This window comes from Neomonachus schauinslandi, chromosome 12 (genome assembly GCF_002201575.2).
Source record: "Neomonachus schauinslandi chromosome 12, ASM220157v2, whole genome shotgun sequence".
NCBI lineage: Eukaryota > Metazoa > Chordata > Mammalia > Carnivora > Phocidae > Neomonachus > Neomonachus schauinslandi.
The window spans coordinates 68,829,772-68,844,853 of record NC_058414.1 but is presented as its reverse complement, the minus strand read 5'-3'; the positions used below and the strand labels follow the sequence as shown (position 1 = coordinate 68,844,853).

Sequence of the window (15,082 nt, the reverse complement as noted above, 5' to 3'; positions counted from 1 at the left end):
GCATAATACCCTCGAGGTCCATCCGTGTTGTCTCAAATAGCATGATCCCATCCTTTCTTATGATTGCATAATATTCCATTATGTATATATACCACATTTTCCTTATCCATTTGTCAGTTGATAGACATGCAGGTTGCTTCTGTGTCTTAACTATTTTAAATTGTAGATAATGCTGCAATAAACACAGGGGTATATATATCCTTTTGAGTTAGTGTTTTTGTTTTCTTTGGGTAAATACCCAATAGTGGAATTATTGGATCATACGGTATTTCTATTTTTAGTTTTTTTGAGGAACCTCCATACTCTTTTCCACAGTGGCTGTACCAATTTACATTTCCACCAACAGTGCATTGAGGATTCCTTTTTTTTCCCCACATCCTCTCCAACACTTGTTGTTTCTTCTCTTTTTTATTTTAGCCTTTCAGACAAGTGTGAGGTGATACTTCATTGTGGTTTTGATTTACATTTTCCTAAGGATGAGTAATATTGAGCCTCTTTTTGTGTGCCTGTTGGCCATCTGTATGTCTTCTTTGGAAAAATGTTTATTCGGGTTCTCTGCCTGTTTTTAAATCATATTGTTTGGGTTTTTTGGTGTTGAGTTGTGTTGTTATTTATATATTTTGGATATTAATGCTTTATTGGATATATCATTTGCAAATATTTTCTTCCATTCAGTAGGTCATCTTTTTGTTTTGTTAAGGGTTTCCTTTGCTGTGCAAAAGCTTTTTATTTTGATATAGTCCCACTGGTTTATTTTTGCTTTTGTTTCCTTGCCTTAGGAGATATACCTAGAAAAATGTTGCTATGGCCAGTGGATATCTAGGCTTCTTAAACAGGTTAAATGTGCTTAGAGTTCCTAAATAGATTAAGTGAATACATAAAATGACATTGCAGAGTAGATGTTCGGATTAACAACACATCATAAATGTGCCAAAGATTAGATAGCAGGATAAGTTGTTTGCAGTCTACACCACATGTGACAAATATGGATAGTAATCTGGATTCAAAGAAGTTTTCCTATGTACACTGACTATAAATATGTAACGAAAGTCTATTTTTTAAATAACTTTTCTTCTTATTACTAAAATTATTGCAATAATATGTAATTCTTCTTACTTCAAGGTATGTCACTATTCACAGGATGGTATGTTTTAGGAATAAACATTTTAAGAATATTAAGATAGTAGCTATATTAGAGATAGTGTAGCTAGGATGTAGAAGAACTAAGAGATGAGAAATGAAATGGGTTTCTACTAAGTAGATTTGCGTTTTTAAGTTGAGATTTAATAGAGAGGTTAAAAAGTCAGACATTGGTTATCAACTCATAGATTTTTATATACCTATTTATATTTGAATTATGACCTCAAACTCAGGTATATTTCCTCTATAAAATCAAATCAGTCTGAGCAGTAGGTAGAAGAACCAGAGATACCTGGCTTCACATCCCAGCTTCACCATTTTCTAACTGTGAAACCTGGGATAAATAACAACCTTAACAGATCTTACTGTAAAATGAAGTTAATAGTGTCCACCCAACAAGGAATGAATTTGATAGTATAATCAAAAATACTATAACTTACACATAGTTCCATTCCATAAATGTTGTCATAATGCCTTTTTTAAGCTTTAGTAAGATGTAGTTGACATTCAAAAAATTGTACATATTTAAAGTATACAGCTGGTAAGTTTTGACATCTGTGTATATCTGTGAACCATCATCGCAATCAAGATAAATAACATGTCCATCACTCTCAAAAGTTTGCTTGTGCCCCACTCTCTTTTCTCCCTCCTGCCCCCCCATACTACCTCATCCCCAGGCAACCACTGACCTGCTTTCTGTTACTACAGGTAAGTTTGCATTTCTAGAATTTTATATGAATGGAATCATACAGTACATAGTTACTATTAGGTTTTTTTTTTGATGGGGGGTGGTGACATTTTGACTTCTTTCCCTCAGTATAATTATTTGAGTTTCTTCATTGTTGTTGTGTGTATCAATAGTTCATTCTTTCTTAATGCTGAATAGTGTTACATTATATGGATATACTATGGTTTCTTTATTCGTTCACCCTTTGGTGGACATTTGGGTTGTTTTTGGTTTGGGCTTTTCTGTTCTATTTATCTATTTTTTTCTGTTTTGACACCAATAACACAATATCTTGACCACCAGAACTTTATAATAAGTCTTGAAGTCACATAGTATAAGTCCTTCAACTTTATTCTTTTTGAACAGTGTTTTGACTATTTCTTTTTTTTTTTTTAAAGATTTTATTTATTTATTTGACAGAGACACAGCGAGAGAGGGAACACAAGCAGGGGGAGTGGGAGAGGGAGAAGCAGGCTTTCCACTGAACAGGGAGCCCGATGCGGGGCTCAATCCCAGGACCCGGGATCATGACCTGAGCGAAGGCAGACGCTTAACGACTGAGCCACCCAGGCGCCCCTGTTTTCACTATTTTAAGTCCTTTACATTTCCATATGAATTTTAAAATCAGCTTGTCACTTTCTACCCCACAAAAGGCCTGATGTGATATTGATTGGGATTACCCTGAATCTGTTTATCAATTTGAGGAGAATTGACATCTTAACAGTATTAAATCTCCTAATCTGTGAACATAGTATTCTGTTTATTTAGGTCTTCTTTAATTATTCTCATCAGTGTTTTATGATTTTCAGTGTGCAGATCTTTTGTCGTATATATCACTAAGTACTTCCATGTTTCAGTGGTATTATAAATTATGGTATTGTAAATTTCAGTTTCCGATGACTATTTCTCATCTGTAGAAGTAAAATTGATTTTGGTACATTGATCTTATATTCTGAGACATTGATTAATTCACTTAAGTAGTTTAGTAGCTCATTATAGATTTGATAGCATTTTCTATGTACACAAATATATTGTCTGTGAATAGAGTTTTTTTATTCCTTTCCAATGTATATTCCTTTATTATTTTTTCTTGTTTTATTGCACTGGCAAGAACCTTCAGTATAATGTTGAATAGAAGTGGTGTACTGTTTAAGCTTTGGAATGTCTGAAAAGTATTTTGTCTTTCTTTTTGAAAGATTTTTGCTGGGTAACACAGTCTTGATTGATAGTTGTTTTTGCTCTTTCAGTAGTGTAAAGGTGTTGCTCCATGGTTTTCTAGCTTATAATATTTCTTTTTTTTTAAAGATTTTATTTATTTATTTGACAGAGAGAGACACAGTGAGAGAGGGAACACAAGCAGGGGGAGTGGGAGAGGGAGAAGTAGGCTTCCCGCGGAGCAGGGAGCCCAATGTGGGGCTCGATCCCAGGACCCTGGGATCATGACCTGAGCTGAAGGCAGATGCTTAACGACTGAGCCACCCAGGAGCCCCTAGCTTATATTATTTCTAATGAGATATATCTCATCCTTACCTTTGTTCCTCTGTATGTAATGTGTCTTTTTTTCACTGACTGTTGTTAATATTTTCTCTTTATCTCTGGCTATGTTATTATAATGCACCTTTGTGTATTTTTTTCATGTTTCTTGTGCTTAGGAATTGTTGAAATTTTTTAATACCTAAGTTTATAGTTTTCAGAGAATCTGAAATTTTTCCCCTTATTTTTTCAATTACTTTTTCTGTGCCCTCCTCCTCTTTGAGATCTCCAATTACATATATATTCTGCTACTTGAAGTTGTTCTATAGTTCACTGATGCTTTTTCTTTTATTTCCTTTTTTTTTTTTTAATTTAATTTTGGAGAGTTTCTACTGTCTCCAAGTTCAGTAATCTTGTCTTCTGCAGATGTCTAATCTGCCATTAGTTCTATTAAGTAAATTTTCATCTCACACATAATAGTCTTCATCTCAATTTAGGTCTTTTGCTTTCTTTCATGTCTGAAATTAACATGTTCAAACTTTCTTACAGCTTCCTGAATATATAGACTATGGTAATAATAGCTATTTTAATGTCTTTTACTGCTAATTTTGTTTATTTATGTCATTTCTGGGTCTGTTTTTATTGATATTTTTTTCTCCTCATTTGCATCATTATTTTTTCCAGCTTCTTCATATGCCTGGTAATTTTTTATTGAATGCCAGACATCGTGGATATTATGCTGTTGAAAATAAATTTTTTAAATTCCTAGAAATATCTTTGAACTTTGTTCGGAATGAGGTTAAATTTCTTAGGAACTATTTGTTTCATATCTTGCTTATGAACTTCCTTAGGTAGGATCAGAGCAGCATTTATTCTAGGTGTAATTTTTCCCTGTTACTGAGAAAAGGTCTTTTTTAGTATTCTGATCCCGTGATATGGCAAGGTTTTTCCAGTCTTGCTGGTGGAAAAAAGATATTATTCCCAGTCTTGTGTGAGCACCAGGTGCTATTCTCTCATTCCTTTTGGCTTATTATTTTCCTAGCCTTGGATTGTTTCCTCACACACATGCACTAAAATATGAATCATTGTGCCCTTAAATTTTCCATAGCTAGTGTTAAGTACCAAGAGTTTCTTTGTTCGTTAACAAAGTATTATGTTGAGCTTAGAAGATAGATTTCTGCTAGCCCTTACTTGTTAGTTTCTTAAATATTTGTCCCACTAAGTGTGCGGAAATAATTATTTGCCATACTTGTGTGTTACAAATGTTTATCCTTATGCAAGAAGCCAACCTGCATCTTTGGTTACCCTGACCTGGTGATTAGGTAGCATCTCCAGACCTTCCTTGGCAGCTGGAAGGGATACATTTGACTTTCCTGACTTAGCTGCCTCTGTTAGAAAATCCCAATTATGAAAGCTTTCAATTCCTGATTTTACACGTGAGTTTATAGCCTCTTTACACGTAAGTGCAAAAAAAACAAAACAAAACAAACAAAAAAAAACAACCCCCACCAATTCCCAATTAAAGTACATTTTTGTAAATTTACCATCAGTTACCACTGATTGCTTCTCCTGTTGTGTTCATATTGTTTTAAATGTTATTGTTCCCATTAAAAGTAGATAAATATTTTTGCTGAGCAAAAAATGTTGCATTAGAGCATAACTATTTTAAATTAGATGTAGTTTGGGAAATGCAAGCAAGTGCAGTGATTTCATAGGTCTTCAAATCTATGGATGCTCTTTTTTTCATTATTAATTTTTAAGAATGGATTTTTTAGGAGGCAATCACTTGGCACCCAAACAGAAAAGGATCACAATTAAGCTATTTTTAAAAGGAGTTTGAAACCAACATTGTAATATATGGCTTTCTCTATACCCTGCCCATCAGCAGACCAGAACTCAGATGAGTTGGAGGAGATTGTTTAAATTCACAAATGGAGCAAGAGGTACAGGAAGAGCTTTGGAGTCAGAAACACATATAGATAACTTCAGCTCGTCTACTTTTTAGTGATGTAACTTCGGGCAAGTTTTTTAGCCCACTGAACGTACAATTTATTGTCTTTAAGTAAATATTATACCCCCTACCTCATAGCACTGATAATGAGGTTCAAATGACATAATGAATTAAGGTAGAGTAAATGCTCAGTAAATTGCCTTACCTCCTTTAAGTGTGTGAAGTTAGTTTCCTAGTGAAAAGCTTCCACACAAGTCAAACAAACAGACAAAAAAATCTCCTAATTTGGAAATGCATATATACCAAGTAAATGGCCATCACAGGGAGAAATTTGGACTATAATATTGTTACTTTAGATTTAAAAGACTTCATAGAGTGACTTTAGATCCTAGTGGGTTTTTTTAAGTGTTCTATTTGAGGGCAGTTCAAAGTAAGTTACTGATGTTCATTTTTACTCTTAATAAAAAAAATATGCCTTTTTTTTTTTTTAAATTAGGGGGAGTTTGTTGCTTGTCTCCTGTCCTTATTACGACAAATGACAGATAGACATTATCAACAACTTCTTGATAGTTTCAATACAAAGGAAGAATTAAGGGTAAGTGACTTTTTTCTTTTTAAATTTCCTACGTCTTTCTAGCTTTCCTTGTTCTCATCATCATTGTTAAGATAGTTCCTTGACAGTTGTTTTACCTGTCTGTGTTAAATTCTAAGCTGTTTTTTCTCACCTTCGTCCACATGTCTGACTCTCTGTCTTGGCTCATTAAGATTTCAACTACTCAAGCAAAGCAATTAACTTTTATTTTGTACAAAGACATAGGATTTGAAATACCTGTCAGCAAAATCCAATAAACTAAAATAGAATCACAGACCTAATGAGACAAAGGCAAATAGACTAACTCTAGTTAGGTGGACTTAGAAATATTGCCTTTATAGAAGGTAAGGGTGAATATATAAATATATTAGCTGACTTCATCCCTCTAAAACCAAAATGAGGAGTTCTGGCTACAACGTTCTGACCCCAGAGAAGCAGAGTTGTATTTGATATTCTCTATCAGCTACAGTCTAATCAATATGCTGTGCTAGTGTGACAGGCTGACATTAAATAGAAAATATTGATGCCAGGTTTATAAAAATTCAATCTTTGCTGAGATTTAGGAAGCTTCAGTGCTTCCTTCATGGTGTTCACTAAAACCTTAGAAGTTGATTGTCCTCAGTTGGAGGAATGGCCTGTCATCTCTTCTTATTTACTTTTACTTCTCTTTCATCTCTTGAGTTTTCCAGACACATTCATATGTAAACCATCGTAATGGAAGGGGACTTACATGCCAGTGGTGGAGAATTACAGGACAGTAGGAACGGTCACGCTGCAACGTTTGCGTGACCGGAAGCCTTCACAGCACCTCAGGGGAAGACTTGTAGATTTTTTTTTAATACAGATCATGGACAGGGATCACTTATCTTTGATCTGGAAGATGTTGCATGACCTCAGAAGCATCTTTCAGTTATTTTGGAGTGGCTGACAAGCTGAATCATGAAACAAAGAATAGTTTGGGCAGATATAATCTCTCTAGCAGAAAGTTAGTTGGCATATATCCATGCCTAAAAATATGTTTTTCATGTTTACTTTCAATCCTGAGTTTAGAATTAAAAACAGATAAAAGGCCTTAGAAAATGCCCACTCTACACACAGAAATCCATGTGGCTAAAAAGGAAGATAATTGTGCAGTCATTAACTTTCTTCAGAAGTTGAATATGTAAAACAGTTAAGGAACTAGGTTTTATATAAGAGGTCTTTGACTTCATGTTTCAAAATTTCCCCATAGGAAAGGCTACTTATTTTTACAGAGCCTGGGAATAAAAAATAGCAGAGAAGCACACATTGAAAATCATGATTAATTTAATCTAGGTATTGAGTTTTATGCCTTATTATTCACATTAATAATAATAAAGCAAGTGGAAGTCATGAATAAAGTGTTTTATGTGGCCTTTCCTCATTTCAGTCAGCCACACACCTTTTCACAATTTCCCACTTCAAAATTAACTGGGCCTTTGGGCCAGGAAAATTATTGAATGCTATTAATTACTTCATCTATCCTTTAAGCAATATCGATTGAGAAATTCAGGCAACTACTGGTTTTTGTTATGTGGCCAGGTACAAATTGTCCAGTCCCTGTAGGGGGAGAAGTCAGTCAACTAATAGGCATTGACCCCACAGGTAGTGAACTCCCAGGGTAAGCACATGGTGCTTTGGAGCATCTGGGAATTGCTGCCAACCCAAACTCATGACATGAGAGAAAGTCCCCAAAGGGGTCTCAGCTGAGAACTAAGATGAGTAGGAGTGTGCTGGGCTTACCTTTGGCTAGGACATTCAGATCTCTCAGCTAAAATGATACCAGAATATGCTAACTGACAAAGCACTCTCTACACCACCTTTATAACAGTTATTCAAACCTGGAATGTTTTACTTTATTTGTTTTTGTGAGTCCCCAACCCCTAACTACTAGATTATAAGCTCCTTGGTGCCTGAAGCTTTGGCTGGTTCACTGCTGTATCCTCGGATCCCAGAACATGATGCTCACCACATTGTAGGCACTCAAGAAACATTTGTTGATTGTTTGATAGAATATGAGGAAGAGAGTTGTAAGACACAAGGCTCTCCGAATGTGTATGGATTTTATTTTGATGACACTTGGATTCTGTGGAGGGTTTTAGGAAAGAGGGGAGAGCCATGATCCCATTTGAGTTAAGAAAAACCTCTCTGGTTGCACTACTAAAAATGAATTAGCCAAGGTCAAACAGGAGGCAGAACCCTATAAAGGATCTGATGCAGTAGTCTGTGCTAGAAATGACTATGGCCTGAAAGTGAGATGAGCATGATGGTAGATTCTAGGGACATTTAAGGAAGTTGAATTGGCAGGTCCTGGTGACTGAATTTATAAAAGAGGTGAAGTAGAAAGAAGAGTTGAAGTTGACTCCCAGGCTCTTTGACAACTGGCCAAATGTTGGTGCCATTCACTGCATGGGGAACCCAGGAGGTGTGGATATACAGGTTTGGGAGTTTCAGCTAGAGTTTGGTCACCCGAGGGACATCAAAATGGAGATGTCTTATAGACAGTGTCTGAAGTTGAGGAGAGAAAGCTGGGCTGCAGATGTAGATTTGGAAATTGTCATTTACATCAATGGGAGTAAATGGGAACATCCAAGGAGAGTGTAGAGTATGTAATTGAAGGGATCTGAATAGAAGCCAAGCATCAAGGAGCAATCGCTATTGCTTAAAGGATAGATGAAGCATCAAGGAGTGTTGAACACTGCTTGCTACTGCAAGGAGGTGAAGTAAGATCCTCAAAGGGTCCTTTAATATTGTTGATGAACTCGATGAGCAATTTCAGTGCAGTGGTGAGAGCAGAAGCCACGCTGTCATGAATTGAGGAATGAAACAGAGAAAAAGATACAGTAGATGTATAACATGTTCCAAGAAAAGGAGGATAAGGTGTCTACTGACGGAGAACTTTGGATATCATGGGAATATTTATAATGGAGGAGACTTAAGCATGTTCAAATAGTAACGATTCGAGCTGGTAGAGGAGAAGCTGAAGGTGTAAGGAAGAAGTGCAGAGGGTAGTGAGGTTCCCTGAGGTGGCAGCAGGAGGGGACAGAAGTAGCCTTGACTGGAGGAAGATCATTTTCCCAGTGTAAGAATGGAAGGGGAGTAACTGGGGGGAAGGCAAGCTAAAGGTCACTTATTTTATTAAAAGCTAATTAGTCATCTGGTTTTAATCTGTATTTTGAAAGTTCAGAGGTCACCTTTTAACAGATCCATTTTTCTTGTTCTCATTTTTCTTCAAAGCCAAATACCCCTGTTTATGCTACTGAAACCTACATTACAAGATCTTTCAAAGGTAGTAACACTGGTCCACAGTCGCTTATGCAAAGTCCTTACTAGCACATGTATTTTAGAAATTAGAAGCTTTTGACATTTCAGGAAGATAATGTGGTACACATACTGTGTATGATATAGGGCCTCCAGTAGGATTTGGGATAGCCACTCTAATTAAATATCTTAATATTTCTGCAGTCAAAAAATATTCACTCTAAGTGGGATTAAATAAAAACTGAATAGCTCAGGTCAGGTTTTGCTGCCAAATGGATTATAAAACCAGAATTTTTAGACTACTTTGAGATTTTACTTTAGTAACAAGAAACTGAGGACCTCTAACAGCAAACACTTACATAAAACTTCGAACATGCAAGGTACTGTTCTAAAAGACTGATTCATATAACTCATTTAATCCTCAACCCCCTGAGGTAGGCACTATTATGATTTTATTACAAATGTCAATTATTTGATTCAACAGACATCTATTGAGCACCTTGGCTAGGCATTGGGGATATCAAGACTAATAAAACAATCTCTCTTAATGCTTTAATGTTATTAAGAGCATCTAAATCATTGTTATAAATGAGTGTGACGTATATAAACAACAGTGATGGCGGCTGACAGTTATAGATTACCTCCTCACCCCCACCCCCACTGTCATGGGCCATGCAGTGCTCAACAGTTTTCCTGCAGTGCCTCATTTTACTCCCCGCTAACCTCCCCCAAACTCTTTCCACCCCCACAAGGAAGTAATTGAGAGGGCCTGGAATTCTATTAACATCTGAGCTCTTTGCTCAGGCAGCTAAACTCAGCTTTTTCTTACACTTTAATGAAGTTTGTTCAACCAAAATCTTTGCCATCAAATCGCATAAAATTTCATTTGTCAACTCTTTAAAAAGTAATAAGGCAGTTCCAGTCATGAAGTGGGGATAAAAGGCCAAATTAATGGAAGGAGAGTTATTTGGGGTTGTTTTTTTTTTTTTTTTTGTATCTACCTTTAGGTTAGAAACGGAATATATAATATATAAGGGAACTGCATACAAGGAAAGGTATAGCTTAGTAAAGTGGTATTTAATGGTGGGATTAGACCTTAAAACTCCTATTTTACCTACTGGTTAAAAGTCATAAAGTATGTCCCCCTCCCTCCCCTCCACACACATGTATTCTATCCCCAGAGGTAGCTACTGGTGACACATAAGGTTGTCCTCACAGACTATTTTTTATGATAGATACATACACATTTTTAATGGAATCCTACTATTCATATTAGTTGCACTTTTTCACACAACAATATGTCATGAATATTGTAGAGATCACTGTATCATTTCTTCCTCCAAATTGCACTATATGGATGCTAATAATTTAATCATTCCCCTTTTGCTGGGCATTCAGGATGTTTCTGACTTTTGCCAAGAGAAAGGATACTTCAGGGAGCATCATGACACACATGTCTCTATGGACTTGTGCCCTTATTGCTGTAGAATGAATTCCTGGAAGTCGAACTATTAGATCATGGGATATATGGATTTTAAATCTTCCTTGATACTGATGAATTATATGTTGAGATGTTCCAATTAATATTTTTGTTGTTCTTTATCCCTGGCACTGCTAAAAAAGCACTGCTTTTTTCTTTCTTCTTATCAGTTCAAAGAGAGATATGGCCAAGCATTTCACAGTGGTTCTCTAAATGAAATGAAAATGAAAACAGATTTTGAAAGTACGGAGTTCCCAGATTATTGGTGTTTTAACTCCGTTCTTGCTTGCAGAATCAGGACGTCTCCAGGGTTACTGTTGGAGTGGCTCCTGGCATTTTGAACACTATGCCATTTCTTCTCCTAGGTCCTCAGGTGCTCTGTGTGAGTGGTGTGAGTCACAAAGTCAACAGGACTGTGTAGGAGCAAGGACCCGAGGGCTGGTACTCTGCATTGTGTAGCCCTTTCCTTCCTTGGAACGTGGCAGTATTTTAGGAACGAACAAAAGCAAAGACCAGGAAGTGATTCGAGTTGTTTCTTTTCTTTTTTCTCCTTCTGTAGTCAATAATGTTTTATTATACACCCACCTTCTGCTGAGGGCTAAAGTTTTGTCCACATCCATGGTATTTCTTGTACATGGAAAGCACTGAGTCTCCTGTTCTTTGTTGATTATGACTTTTCATATAGAACTGTGAGAACCCTGCTTGAAGCAGGAGGTTATACCTGTTCTGGAAGTTAAGTACGGCACTATTACAGCCTTTCATTGTCTCCCATGTACTGGCCCCCTAGCCTTGAAAAATCAAATCTGATCAAGTCACAATCCAACTTTAAAACCCTGAGGACTTCACGTTACCTGCAGGCAAAGTTCCAGTCTCTGCCAAGTAATCCCTATCCTCCGTGGACCTTCCATCCTCATTGTCCTCCACCCTCTTCCAAACCCCTTTCATGACAGCCAGTTAAAATTACTTGCGTATTCCAAAGCAACCATACAGTTTTTAATTCCTCTGAATCATTTTTTTGTGTCTCCCTGAAATGCCTCTTCTACCATTACTCACTCACTTGAATTGCTTTATTTTACCCCCTATTAATCCTTCCCTGATTTCAGCTCGTGCTATAAAATCCAGCTCAGGAATCACTTTCTTTACGAAGTGTTCACAGAATATGGTGCCCCCCCACCCCCACTCTTCCCCACCTTCTGTGATAGCACCCAACAATGCCTTCTAAATGTTGTTTCCTTGGATCCTTGATGACTGTGCTCTTTGAGAGTAGGGACCATGTCTTTGTGTCCCAAGCACAGAGCCTAGAATAATATATCTCAGTTGAATGAAACAACCCTCTTAATAAATGTCTGCATACCTCACAAACCATCTTTTTCTGTACAGTTATTTCAACTTATAGCCTTTATTTTATCATAAAAAATAGTTCTCTAGCTCTCAAAGACTGAAGACCACTTGGGAGTTATTTTCGCATAATGTGCTTCGATATTCAACTTTAAGGTTATGAATTTCAATGTGATAATAATTATTAACACCCTTTAATTGAATTCAAACCCCATACCAAGGATGTTACACATTTGAAATTTGTAGAAAATTTTTAAGATAATATTTGACTATACTTTAAATCATAAGTGAAAGAAATGTGTTCCTAGAAGGCTCTGTCCCTGGCATTGCTTTTGACATAAGGAGACCATGTCTTGGTCTATCTGCTTATGTCATGATGCTTTCTTTTCTTGAGTTCTTAACTCATGTTTCATGATCTCGGGAGACCTCCTCCCGTGTCTCACTAATTCTGTTGCATAAACTTCATTCTGTCTCGTGCTATGCTGATACCACGGTATCCTGTGTAAACACAAAGCGATTTTTTGTACAGTATAGTCAGGAAATGAGTGAAAAACAAATTTAATCCTCTCACCCATCTGCCTAAAGCCCCTCACTGCCTTACATTGCCCTCAGGATAAATTTCCCCATTTCTTGCCACTCCCCATTGCAGTCCAGGCAGCCCCGTGTTGTCTCTTGCCTTTAAGGCATGCCGGTGCTCTTCCCTCTCCGTGGAATACCCGGTCCTCAGACTTATCCTCACTTGCAGTGCATGCATAGATCCGTGTGGTTTTTAGGTTAGCCTTCAGCTCTCCCGCCAAACTGTACACTCCGTTTAGGGCAAGCATTACATTCAACTTACTGTGGAATGACATGTCACAGACACTCCATAAATACTCTTGCATGAATAAATAAAAAGAATGTATCTTACCCCACTAGGTGTCCCCAGCATCTAACACAGTGCCTGGTACGTAATAAAGCACTCAATATTTATGAATGAGTAAATGTTAGTGATGATTTCTAAAATCATAAAAAATGGCTCTTGCTTTCTTTTCTATTTGAGTATGGCCCTTTTTACTGTTGTGGTTTTCACATGAACTTCCTTACTTGAACCTCTTGCACTGCAGAAAAAAGTGCTTCTGTAAAGTACCACCTCACTGTTCCTTTTTCTATTTTGAACCCTGATTTGAATAAAACCAGTAATGCAGTTAAGTTACCATGTTGTGCTATTTGAAGTAAACAAACAAAGAAGAAACTGCTCCCAGGCTACCAATTTTAAAATAGTGGCGTATGAAACACTTATTTCTTGCTATCCAAACAGGAATGTTATTATAGCAATGTTCTTTTTTTAAATTATGGGGAAGATGTGTTAGTTATTGTTATGTGTGCAAAATAATTTCGTATATATATATGCAGAAGCACACATTCAGTGAAACGATGAGAGCTGAAAAGTACTTAGGGCAGACGGGGAACAGCGGTGGATTTGGGGAGGACAGGCAGGGGGCTGTTGAAGAATCCAGAATTCAGGTATTAGTGCTTTAAAATACTGGAACGGAGTTTGAATGAAACCAGTTGCATGGCAGCTGATAGTAAATCCTTGCAGAGCTCAGTCATATGATGGGAGTGCCACAGTAGAAGGTGTTTATGTTACCTTCTGATGAAACATTAGCCTACAGCTGAGAAATAAGAAAAAAACATTTGTCTAGTATAATAACAGACAAGTGATCATACTGACTTTTCAAAATCACGGCTCACTACAAGGGACCTTAAAGCCTCCACATTTTCCAAATATGAGAGCTCAGTTCCAGAGAGGTTAAATAAACTGCCAAGGTCGTTGGGCTTGTTCATTGCTGAGTCAGGATTAAAATTTCGATTTTCTGATTTTCACTGAAATGGCTTTTCATTGTCATTGTAAGATTGCCACAATGCGTTGGATTCTATAAAGGTAGATGAACTTGCATGGGTACTGTAGAAAGCTGTTTGAGACACTAAAAAGTTTTCTTAGGGGAAGCAAAGATTTATGTCACTCTGTGGGCGTTGGCTCAGTGTCGCATGCTGCCACACCTTTTATTTTGTGAGATAAGTGGGAATAAGAAAATAAGATGGCACAGAAACAGATGGTCTGTCCCCAGCTCCTACACCTGGAATAACTTTGACCCCAGCCCTACAAAAGAAGAGCAACCAAAGTTGCCAGCCCGGAAGGTAGACGTTCTGCCTGCTATAACCAGTTTTTCAGACAATTCTTCCCCTGTGCAGCTTCCATCAATCTCTCCTACCCCCCTACCCCCATACACACACCCATTGCTAAGGGTGCTACCTCCAATTTCCGATTCCCTAAAAGTCGAGAGGGGAAAAGATGAAATTTCAATATTTTAGAAATGAAACTATTCCTAAGTCATTGTAGACTATGAGAAGTGATTCCCCACCTTCATGATTTTTTTTTTAAAACATCCATCTAAGCAAGTGCCACCAGATAGGAAACTGAAGTAGGATATAATTCTTTGAAAGGTAAATGCAGACATCCATTTTTGCAGGGATTATATATATTCATGTCTGGAAAACCCAAAAGAATGAACTGAAAAACTTTTTTGAAGTTTTAGAAATGCATTAAGAAGGGTTTCTCACCATATTAGTATGCTAATGACCTACTTTCCCAAGAGAGGGCTGGAATGTGAGGGGTTTCCCCGAATTGTCTGACCTGCAGTAGAATTCATTTGGGAAACTGTGTCTGGTGATTCTGCCTACATGAGAAGGGTCTGTCTGGCCATTTAAAGGCAAATGACCTAGTGGGCTTATTTCCACATGGCACATACTACACATATCAACGTATGTGTGTTGATGCCAAAGAAGCTAAAATAATTTCGTGTCAAAATATTTATGGGCTTGATCAAAGCTGTTAGAATATGTTAAAAAACCACACACACACACACACACACACACACAGCTACCACATGTTTCTTATATTTTGAGATTCTATCTATCTTCTGATGATATGAATGACAACCATAATCTTCTATTCAAGCAGTTTACATGTTTCACATAATGTGTTGCTGGGTTTCATAAATAAAACTCATGTGTGGTTTTTTTTTTTTAATTAAGCAACACCATACTGTTGCTTTCAATCAG

At 37.0% G+C, this 15,082-nt stretch overlaps 1 protein-coding gene across 1 annotated transcript in view; it reads left to right on the top strand.

The window, feature by feature from the left end:
- The window catches only part of DOCK4 (dedicator of cytokinesis 4), a 426,479-nt gene that overhangs the window by 321,043 nt on the left and 90,354 nt on the right, over positions 1 to 15,082 (top strand). Inside the window, exon 26 of the mRNA XM_044920179.1 lies at positions 5,788 to 5,886. Coding sequence (XP_044776114.1) covers positions 5,788 to 5,886 — 99 coding nt within the window. The remainder of the gene's footprint in view (positions 1 to 5,787; positions 5,887 to 15,082) is intronic.